Source organism: Mobula hypostoma, chromosome 1 (genome assembly GCF_963921235.1).
Source record: "Mobula hypostoma chromosome 1, sMobHyp1.1, whole genome shotgun sequence".
Taxonomy (NCBI): domain Eukaryota; kingdom Metazoa; phylum Chordata; class Chondrichthyes; order Myliobatiformes; family Myliobatidae; genus Mobula; species Mobula hypostoma.
In genome coordinates this window covers 161984827-161997120 of record NC_086097.1, presented here as the reverse complement: position 1 = coordinate 161997120, position 12294 = coordinate 161984827, and the positions used below count along the sequence as shown (strand labels likewise).

General features: G+C 36.5%; 1 protein-coding gene across 18 annotated transcripts in view; it reads right to left on the bottom strand.

The window, feature by feature from the left end:
• LOC134351841 (focal adhesion kinase 1) overlaps positions 1-12294 on the bottom strand; it is a 522413-nt gene that overhangs the window by 253577 nt on the left and 256542 nt on the right. For all 18 annotated transcript variants that reach the window (XM_063058747.1, XM_063058688.1, XM_063058792.1 and 15 more), the window contains 2 exons: positions 5572-5626; positions 517-657 (listed from right to left, as the gene is read on the bottom strand). In XM_063058747.1, the coding sequence (XP_062914817.1) occupies positions 517-657; positions 5572-5626 (196 nt within the window). The remainder of the gene's footprint in view (positions 1-516; positions 658-5571; positions 5627-12294) is intronic.

Here is a 12294-nt window from a genome sequence, read left to right as displayed (position 1 = left end):
ATTATTTTAAGGCTCTCCAATAGTCTGATGGAGACTGTTTGGTAAATAAACTTGACATGTGATAGTAATATTTTCTACAAGATTGCTGATCCATAAATTACGGATTTGCTTAAGTTCTGCTTAAGTATTTACAAGTATACATTGATTAAAAATACTCAGCAATTCCTAGAATGGACAAACCACAAACATTGAACAATTTCTTCCATCAGAACACATTTTATTTTGGGGAAATTGTTCAGAATACTGTTTAAAAGCAATAAAACAACCAATATACACATGAAGTTAAATAAAAACACAAATGTGAATATATAATTAACTGTTGAATTATAGTAGGTTTATTGGTCACTGTAAATTGTCCCATGATTAGACTAGGATTAAATCAGGATAAGGCTGTTACCAAATTACTACCAAATCAATCTACTGCTATCTTCAGAATTTTAACCCATAGAGTGTTAAATAACCTTACGAGCACCATGTTTTTCAGTAAATTACCAAGATACCAATACAAATGCTTACCCCAAGAGCACATTTGAAGCACTCCTTGTCAAATCTGTAAACTGGAGACAGAATCTCAAAGAACTTCAGAACACTTTGCTCTTCATTCAAATTGGCAAACTGACGAAAAGATTGCTGTATCAACTTCCTCAGTGTTTTTGCCTATAAGCAATATGAATTAATCAAATTTATGAGGAAATTCTTGGGATAATGCATCCAATTGAAAAACAGCTGATTATTAAGAGTACTTTGCTTTCAATATTGTTATTAATAAGCTCTGGTATTCTGGCTCATAATGTGACCTACAGCTTTAATCATCTTTTTATATTTTTGTAAAAATTAATCACAATGAATTACTGGTTTTATTAATTGAGGCTTTCAGTAACAATCTCATTCAAGAGAAAATTGTAATATGCCACAAATGTTATTACAATTTGAGAAACATATAATCACAAAATCTTTTCAAATACTACTTTTCAGGATCATATTTTAACATGGTGAATAAGTATTAGCATAAAAGCAGCAAAATCAACAGATAAGAGGGATTGGAAGGCAATGAGATCATGAAAAGTAACTGGAAATCTGAAAAGGAAGCTACATCCCTACCCTGCAAAAATGTTATTACTTTTGCCAAAAACTGGACGCCTTTGATAACTGGCTGGCACAGAAAGACAGAAATGAGATATTGAAAAAGATACAGTACTTCAGGGAGACAGGAATAAGGAGCAAAGGAAGAGGTGTGTAACCCAGCTTGCTGCAAACCCCATTGCAAATTGGACCACCCATTCAGGATGTGGGTGAAGTACCTAGACAGAGATAAGCAGGGGCGAGTATCAGTGTGATACATATCAAAATCAGATGAGTTCCTCCAAATCCAGATAGAGCAGCAAATACTAAAAGGTTTCCTCCAATTCTGGTGTTGTGGCACCAAGCCCGATGCTGCCCCAAGCCAACAGCTGGAGGCAGAGAGCGATTCAATGCAACCACTCCTGGATAGTTGATTCTCACCATACACAGATGTTTAGCTGCAGCTTCCCCCACCTTTCAACCATCATGCTTTATGTTTGCAGAATTTTGATATATGGAATTTTGGTAGTAGACACACTGGATACTGGAATGGACATTACCAAGCTGGATAAAACAGGTTCAGATCAATCCCTAAACAAATTGTTTTCTCCATTTCCCATGCTGGACAACACAATAATTATACATGCTTTTGCCCTGCACCAAGGTTTACTATCTCTCCCCAGTAATGCCCAGTGAAATGACTTAAGCAAAATGCATTCATCAATGACATGAATGACCATAACTCACTGGTGTGCTTGCAACATTCTGAAGAACCAACCTAGTAAACAACATTGCTGCAAGGATGGGAAATTCTAAACTAGGAATTATTTCAAACCAAAACATTGATGGTGATGTACACCATGAAACAGTTCTAATATAGAAATAGAGCATTCAATGTGTTCAATAATTAAACAGGATAATTGGCAGTTATTGTAACCAGTGAGATAGCTAAGGTGGAATCAAGCTCGTCAAAATTTTTGATAAAGTGCAACACAAGAGGTTGACTGAATAAAATTAGAGCTCAGGGATTGTGGTTACTGGTATTTATATAGATAAAGGAATGGTACTGGAATTGACGATAGTTGTCGTAAATCAGTCATTTTTAAGTTTACTGGCAGTAAATTCTGTCAGATAAGGAAATAAAATGAAATAGAGCTAAATTTGCTGACTATACAAAGCAAGAAAAGAAATTAGATGGTGAAGAGGACACAAAACTGTGAAATGACAGAAACAACTGACTGGACAAAAATATAACTAATTAAATATATCGGAAAGAAATATAAATTTTCCACTCTAAAAAGAAAATAGAGATTCTTCAATGGTGAGAGACTGGAAAAGCACACGTTTAATATGAATTCTGATGTCTCAGTACACAAAAATTGTAAAATTAACAAGTGTTGCAAACCAGAAGGAAAGCACATCTTGTTGATTTGAAAGAATTAGAGCTCAACAGGAAACACCTGTCTTACTGCAATTATGTAAGGCCTTGAGCAGTGGTATTAGATGCAAGTAACCTGTACTGTTTTGTCGTACTTCCTTAGCAACCAGCAATCTGCAGGAGAATCTCAGGGGATTGCACAGGATCCATGAGAAAAAGGGATTTTCCATGTTTCAAGTTGAAATACTGCATCATAAGTCCTGATGCAAGATTTCAACTAGGCATCTTGAAAGAAGACAACAGCAATTTAGAATTAAGTCATGTTGAGCTCTTTATGCAAAGGGTGTGAATCCCTTCATTAATCACAGAGCTATAGTCAGTCAGATAACGAATGCGACCGAGGCTAAAAAGAATCTACAGGTCCACAATCCCTTATCCAAAATTCTGAAATCCGAAAAGTTCCAAAAACCAAAGTTTTTTTCGTGGAGTGTGGAGCGTGTTGCAACAAGACTTGTTTGGCACGCCAACAGCTGACATCACTCAGGTGTGATGTGGCAGCACTAGCAGAGGCCACTAGACGTCAATTGTGGCTCACAGCGATCGTGCTGGTTACACGTGTATTTGCTGTTCACTGATATTTTGTGTTCACTGTTGACTTTGTGTTTAATTTCACTGCGAAAACGTCAAAAAGAGCTGTAGATACCCCTACGGATAACAATGAGACCGTGTGTTGATTGAGTGGATTAGACAACGAAGTGAACGTATGCCACTGAATGGCATGTTAATCATGAAACAAACTAGAATATACCATGAAGAACTGAACATTGAAGGTGAATGTCAATATTCAGAGAGATGGCTGCAGAAATCTAAGAAGCGTCATGGAGTAAAATATTTGCAAATCTGTGGTGAAAAAGCTTCTGCTGATCATGAAGCAGCTGAAAATTACATTGACGAATTTGTCAAGATAATATCTGATGAAAACCTTAGCCCTGAACAGATTTACAATGCTGATGAAACAGCTTTGTACTGGTGCTATGTTCCTAGAAAAACATTAACAACGGCTGATGAGAGAGCACCAACAAGTTTTAAAGATGCTAAGGACAGGTTAACTATTCTTGAGTGTGCCAATGCAGCAGGCACACACAAGGTGAAGTTGGCATTGATTGGAAAAAGCCAACATCCGAGATGTCTGAAAGGCGTACGCAATTTACCTGTGCATTATTATGCAAACAAGAAAGCATGGGTAACCCGAGAAATACTTTCTGACTGGTTCAATACCACTTTGTACCAGCAGTACGAGCTCATTGCAGGCAAGCTGGACTGGAAGAAAACTGTAAAGTTTTATTGTTCCTGTACAACTGCTCTGCACATCCCCCTGCTGAACTTCTTGTGAAAAGTAATGTTTTCGCAATTTACTTGCCCCCCCCGCCTCCATGTGACATCTATATTACAGTCTTGTGACCAAGGAGTTTTACGCTTCATGAAGAGCAAGTATAAAGACTATTTTTTGAATTGTATACTTTCTGCAGTCAACAGAGGAGTAGGAATCCAAGACTTCCTGAAAGAGTTCAATGTTAAGGATGCCATTTACGCAGTTGCTAATGCTTATAATGATGTTGATAAATTAACAATAACAAACGCTTGGCACAGACTTTGGTCTACAATGATGTTTGATGTAAATGAACCTGCAGGTCAAGACTTTAGTAGGATTTCGTGTCACTAATGAGAAGATGATGATATCAAACCTCATAACTTACGCTAAAATGTTATCCAGCGAAAGTGTAAATGTTAGAGGAAGCTGACATTGAAGAAATGCTGAACATTAACAATGATGCACCTGTTGTGCATTCCTTGAGTGATGGGGAAATTGCTGAAATGGTGTTAAATAAGCATGAAGATAGTATTGATGATGATGACATAGTAAACACAGGTGAAAAAATCCCCATAGACGATATGGTGAAAATGTGTGATCAGTTAATTGCTGGCCTTGAACAACGTGCATTTATCAGTGAGCAAGAGATTATGGCAGTTTACTCAGTTAAAGAGAGATTGCTTAGACATAAACCTATGTTAATGAGACAGATGACACTTGAAGAAGTCTTTAAAAATGCCATCTGTCATAGTGCTGCTTCATAACTTGAGAATCCTGTTCCTGGCCCATCAGGCACCTGTAGAGTATTTAGCATTGTTTGCCAGACGTAATGCAACTTAACTAGAGGTACCTGTATGTATTTAGCTCAGTTTGAACCTGTATATGTCCGAGAGTATTTACGTTCTACATATATTCCAATAAGTCATTTACCATGTGTTTGATTCGGTTCGTTTGAAGCTGTATATTATGTTTTATTGAATGTTTTTGTTGGAAATAAAATGTACTACTGTATTTATGGTCTATAATTATCCTACTATTTCATTTATCAGTATATTACTCTATAAATAAACTGTAATAGTATTTTTAAAAGAGCATGGATCAAGAAAACCCGGAAGTTCTCTCTCCAGTACTCGTTGTTTGAACATGTACAGACTTTTTTCTTGTCATTAATCCCTAAACAATACAGTATAACAACTATTTACATAGCATTTACATTGTATTAGGTATAAGTAATCTAGAGATGATTTAAATTATACAGGAGGATGTGCGTAGGTCTGGAGCTCCCTCAGGTCCTAAAGTCCACCTGCAATGAGACAGGTTAATTCTCAATATAATTATCAATTTTCTGAAATCCGAAAAATTCTGAATTCCGAAATGCGACTGGCCGCAAGAATTTCGGATAAGGGATTGTGGACCTGTATATTTATGGGGTTTATGCCAGACGGTAGATATGAGGTTGAAGACTGCTAATGACCTTATCGAAATGCAGATTATGCTTGAATCACTTACTACTGTACAGCTATTTCTCAAAACACCATCCAAAATTATCTGCAACTTGTTCACCTAAAAATAAATAACTGATACTTTCATATTTTCATCTAAATAGTTCAATTATTTTGTGAACTTTCATTTCCTTTTTTAGCATAAGCATTGTGCACAAGTAAAAGCAACAATGGATAACAATGTACAAGAAAGGAAAATGCACTGGACAATGAGTAAGAAAGAAAATGCACTATAGTTTTAACCAAAATCTCCTTACCTTTACTGAATCCAATAGGCTCTTGGGAAAAAATCTCTTCAAACCCACATCCTTTCTGTTAAAAATAAAATGTTTACATAATTTTTAGTACAGTTCTAAAGTCCCTACTCAATGACCAAAAATCACAAAACCACATGCTAAAAGGTTGTTATTTTTTCATAAACCAGTCTAGCTGAAATACATCATACAGTCTAAAGCACGAGATTCCACAGATGTTGGAAATCCAGAGCAACACACACAAAATTCATGGTCATACAGTCAGATCTTAGGAAGAAACTGTTATGATACAGTCACAAATGTTTTTGATCTACCTTTTAGTGTAAAGCCTTCTATATATTATTTTGAACAGTGAAACCAAAAGGTATTGATACCACAGGCATCAAGCTGATTAAGAAATTTGGAGATATAGACAGAGTCTACAATGATTTGTTTAAAATGTAATTTTTTGATGAACAAAATATAAAAACAGATACTTATCAACCAGAAATCTTCATGCCTGATTTATTGAGCATTTCCAGCAATTTGTTTTTTTTTTCATAAAGAAAGTAAGAACAAAGCCATGTATTTTAATATGACATTAACTGCAACAGTGCTTACATGCATATATTAAATTTTAAACACAAGGGGTTCTCCAGATGCTGGAAATCCAGATCAACACACAAAATTCTGGAGGTACTCAAGAGGTCAGGCTGAAAATGGATAAACAATCAATGTTTTGGGCTGAGACCCTTCAACAGGACTGGAAAGGAAAGGGCAAGATGCCAGAATAAAACCGTGGGGGGAAGGGAAGGAGCACAAGCTCGAAGGCATAGATGAAGCCAGGTTTGGTGGGGGGGGGGGAGAGAGGCAAAGAGCTGGAGAAAACGGAATCTGATAGGAGGAGAGCGCAGACCATGGGAGAAGGGGAAGAAGGCGGTGATAGGTAGATGAGAAGAAGAGGTAAAATGCCAGAGTGTGAAATAGAAGGAAAAGTAAAAGAAAGGGGGAAAAAAATTACCAGAAGAAAAGTCGAGGTTGGAGCCTACCTAGACAGAATACAAGATATTGCTCCTCCACCCAGATATTGACTTCATTGCGGCAGACGAGGGGCCTAGGGACCAACATCATTATGGGAATATAGATAAGTTTAAAATGGTTGGCCACTGGGAAATTCCACTTTCGGCGGATGGAGCAGAGGTGACTGACAAAGCTTTATGTTGGCATGCCTTTTTGTACTTAAGAACACATCTTCCTTTGTGTGCATTGTATGGAACTGCAGATATCATTCACAGTATGACTGACAATGGAAATGGATCTCATCAGTTCCATGAAGTAATAAAGCATTTATAACACATTTAGGTAGCCTCTTAAAACATCTGAGATAGAAAACCATCTGTTAGTGTGAAGTGGCTCAGTTACAGAAAGAAGCAGATGATGCTAGATGCTAGAAGGTTGCTTGTATCACGTTACCCAACAGTCAGTTTGGGATCCTTTTGTTTTCACTTTTTTTTAATCACTAACCTAAACTTGGGTGCAGGGAACAGTAATAATTGTGTTCACAATAGGAAACATGGCAACATAATAAACAGTGATAAGGATAGTTTATAGACTTCAGGATGACATGGACATTATGATAAAATGGTCAGAAGCATGATAAGTATGACGGATGGGGTTCGTTATAGAAAAGTGTTAAGTCCTGCACTTTGGAAATAGCATTTTGGAAAGAATGCATTTTATAAATAACAAAATTTTGAATAATGTGATGAACAGAATGTTATTTGTGTCCAAAGGGATAAGGTAATGATAAGATAATTACAGAAAATGTGGGTTACTTAAATATACTAACGTAAACGTGTAAAGTCATGGAAGATAAAAGCAGAAAGATAGTGTTTCAAATTTGTAAGTCACTGGATAGGACCCTATTGAGTAACATGGGTGACTCTGGACACCAAAGCACTCTAACAAAGAATTAAAAAGGACACTCAAGTGTATATACAAGGATGTTAACAAGGTTAAGGGATTTCAGTTATGAAATAGGGTTAAAAATATTGGGATTGTGCACTATGCAACCAAGAATGATTGCCAGTGGCTCAAAAGGTCTCAACTGTTCTGATGGAGGAGGAAAGAACTGTACACACTTAGCAAATGAGTCAATAATTACAGAACCTGGATTTAAGTTAATGAGCAAAAAAATCTACTGGAAGTTAATACTTCACTCAATTGTTAGGTTCTGGAAGATTTCATATGAAAAGATGATGGAAGATCATTCCCAAAATCACTTTTAAAAAGGAAATTGGCCATGCATCTGTCAGACATGGCACTTACTGAGTTGAAGGCAAAATGCAAGGCTCAGTTTTTTAAAAAAATGAGTAGGGACAAGCTGGATGGGACAAATAGCTTCCTTCTGTATTATTATTTTTAAAAAAAGAGAGGGTTATCAGCCACAGGAAATTCAAGTCATGGAGTGGTAAAGCCATGGAGAACAAAACCATTAAAACTGTATAACCTCTTAAGAAGGAAATGACTGAATTTAATTCCTACTATAAATCCGAGGACAAAATTTAATCTTACACTTCAGTGGAGTTTTGCAAGGTTGGAGATGCTGTCTCATAAATCAGATGGAAGAAATCCCATAGAACTATTTTGCCAATTCATTATTATTGCTACCATACATCCAATAATATCTTGCTCAAGATTCTACATTATGAAATGATTATCTGGATATTTTCACTCTGCTGTTTATTAGGTCTTACTACATGCAAATGCAATACAGAATCCAACTTCACAGCAAAATTTGTTTGTTATGCAAGGATACGACAAACAGGGATGCATAATAAACTATATGATTACATGTCTCTTAGTTGTATTCCAGAATTTTTCAGTCAGCTCACTTGATGCTGGCAAAGGACAAGTGGCATGGTCAGAGGTAAAGATTTAGCTTTCATAACATTTGGAATTTGCATGTTGAATTCCAACAGGAATTTTCATGTTGAAAATAGAGAGATTTGTTGCATTTTGGCAATACTGGGAAGGTGGAAAGGTGCAGCCTTGGCAGTAATACAATACTGCCAAGTTTTGTGCATCCATCACAACCCTAAAGTTACAGTTGTGCAAGACAACTGGAGATCAAAATGATTGTAAAAAATCAACAAAAAGTAAAAACTGATGGCGATCAAAGAAGAAAAAAATCTCAAGATACTGAAAAATGCAACACATCTCTCTAATGCTATCCAAAGGCTAATCTTGAGATAACTTCAGCACTTTTTTTTATTAGCTGTTTTAAAAGGAATGGAATTTAATGACTAAAGAAGCTTTTACTCCATTTACTCCATGTTAACACAAGTGCAAAATATATTGTTGTTTGCGTAATTAAATATTCTAATCTATTTGTACTATATGGAACCTTTCTTACACTCCCACACTGAAGAGAAGGCAATTTAAATTTGGTGAAATGGAACAGTAACATAATTTTAAAAATCGAGTTTATGAAACCACTGTTATCCTAAACATTCTGTGCTATATTGCTTTATTTGCTGGTTATTGTTGTAAAGCTGCATCCATAAATATTTTAGCATTTTGTATTTTACTTTTACTTTGGCTTGCCAGGATCCACCCAATTTACTCAACCTCCACCAATGTTTGGTTTTATTATTCAGTAGAGATGCCTGGCTGCCGTCTCTGGGAGTTCGTCCAGAGAAGCTTAAATAAGAAACTTCTTTGAGGGACAAACACTATACTCTGTTGTGCTTCACAAATTCAAGGATATCCAGTCCCATAATTAAAATGAATACATTTTCTCTGCCACAACTCAAATAAAAGTTTTCATTATATTTCAAAATATTTAGTAGAAATTTCAGTAATTTATATGTTTGCTCAAGGTACATACAATACCATGCAAAAGGATTAGGCACGTGTAAAAAAAATCTGTAAAGCAAAGATGCTTTCAAAAACAATGAATTAAAGTTTCTAAATATCAAAAAAATTACTATAAAGAACAGAAACTGTAAAAAATGAAATCAAATTGATATTTGGTGTGACCACTCTTGGCTTTTAAAACTGCATCAATTCTCCTAAGTGCACTTTTGTGCAGTTCTATAACAAAATCAGCTGGTAGGTTGGTAGGTTGTTCCAAGCATCTTGGAGAACATGCCACAGTCAGCTGGTAGGTTGTTCAAGGCATCTTGGAGAACTTGCCACAGTTCTTCTGCAAACAATCAAGAAGCCATCATCAGTGCACAGTTTAGCGCAACCTCAACTGCACAATGATGATGGTTTCCTGATTGGAGCTGAAACATCTGCAAACATTTTGCCAAGCTCGGCAATCAAGCAAACTTCCAAACAGCCAACATGAGCTACCAATGTTCCACAATATTTCAAAGAAAAATTGTGTTTTGGAATGGCCAAGTCAGAGTCCAAATCTTAACCCAAATGAGATGCTGTGGTATGACCTGAAGAGAGCTGTTCATGCAAGGTATCCCAGAAATGTTGATGAACTGAAACAGTTTTTGAATGGAGGAATGGTCTAAAATTTCTCCTCGCTGTTATGTAAATCTGATCAGCAATTACAGAAAATATTTGGTGGAGGATATTGCTGCAAAAGGAGATTCTAGCAATTAGTAAATACAAATGTTCACATACTTTTTCCAGCCTGGACTGTGAATGATTAAACATGTGTCAATAAAGACATGATAAGTACAATTGTTTGTGTGTTATTAGTTTAGGCAGATTGTGTTTGTTTATAATTGTGATTCAGATGAAGATGCGATCATATTTTATGAGTAATTAATTCAGAAAACCAGGTAATAGCAAAGGGTTAACAAACTTTTTCTTACAAATGTATCATGGATCACGAAGGAGACGGGCGTTCACCAGCAACTTTGATGTGTGTTGGGTGGAAAATTATGATCTTTATTCAAGAGGAAACTTCAAAACACGTATCTAGACTTCTTATAACATGCAGAATGTGTGCATCATCACAGGACAATAATTACTTAAAAAACAAACATTTTGCATTTGCACATCCAGATTTCAGAAAAAATAGGCAACCGACAGGCTCAACTAGTTCATAATGGAACAAATGTAGAGGATGGAAAAAATATAGTTAATCAACATCATGACAGTGTAGTCTGAGGAAAATAAAATTATAGTAAGGGCAGCAAACCACACTAACTAGTCAATGGAGAAAAGAAGAGTGATAGTTTTTCAGAGTGATAACAGCAGCATTGATTGGATGATGGAGAGAACTGGATATGGGCAGAGAAGTTGAGGGAGTTATGTTCAAATCTGCAACAATATGAGAAGTTTAGGCCAAGTTTAAGGCACCTGACAAAAGATTTTGGGGGTTACATTTACAAGAAATGAAAATCACCACTTCATGCTAATGAAAGCTTTACTGCAAAGAGATACAGAATAGTTAAAATATGACGTGCAAATGGTAGTATGATGAAAATAGATGTGCGGTTTTGAGGCTTAAAATGCAAGAATGAATTTGTGGCAACTGAAGGAAAATGGATCATATTCAACAGAAAGAGAAAGGATTGATAATGTGAGCTGCAAATACTGAATTATTCATTGTTTTACAGCATGGAAACAAGCCATTCTGCTTACTATATTTATGTTGACCAGTTGGTATCCATACTTATCAATTCCTTCTTCTAGCTTTAATATAAAGGTGATTCAAGTGCTTGTCCAAACACATTTCTGCTTCCACCATTCTCTCAGGCTGTGCATTCCAGATACTTGCCACTAAGTGTTACAGCTATACAAGACCTTGGTCAAGCTCCACTTAGAGTACTGTGTTCATTTCTGGTCACCACACTACAGGAAGGATGTGGATACTATAGAAAGAGTGCAGAGGAGATTTGCAAGGATATTGCCTGGATTGGAGAGAAAGTCTTATGAGAATAGGTTGAGTGAACTTGGCCTTTTCTACTTGGAGCGACAGAGGATGAAGGGTGACCTGATAGAGGTGTATAAGATAATGAGAGGCATTGATCGTTGTGGATAGCCAGAGGCCTTTTTTTCCAGGGCTGAAATGGCTAACATGAGTGGGCATAGTTTTAAGGTGCTTGGAAGAAGGTACAAAGGGGTTGTCAGGGTAAGTTTTTCACACAGAGTGGTGGGTGCGTGGAATGCACTGTGGGAGACAGTGGTGGAGGCAGCTATTATAGGGTCTTTTAAGAGACTCTTAGATAGGTAAACAGAACTTAGAAAAATAGAAGGCTATGCAGTAGGGTAATTCTAAGCAGTTTTTAGAGTAGGTTCCATGATAGGAACAACATTGTGGGCTGAAGGGCCTGTAATGTGCTGCAGATTTGTATGTTCTCTGGGTGAAAAAGGGACCTTTTCAAATACACTCTCAATGTTTTACTCCTCACCCAAAATTTATGTCCTCTAGTTTTATCTACCTTCGATATGCAGAAAAGTTTCATGTGGTCAAATTTATCTACACTTCTCATATTAAATAACTCAATTATACCCCCTCTTAATCTTTTCTCCTCCATGGAAAACAGACCTAGCCTTTCATAACTAAAATGCTCTGTCTCAGACAACATCCTGATAAATCTCTTCTGTTGCCTCTCAAGCAAGGGTTCCCAACCTGGGATTCACTGACCCTTTGCTTAATGGTATCGGTCCAGAGAATAAAAAAGATTGGGAACCCCTGCTCTAGAGCTCTATATTTTTTTGAACAGAATTTGACCAGAACTGTATGCAGAGATCTGACCAATATTTTATAAAGTTGGA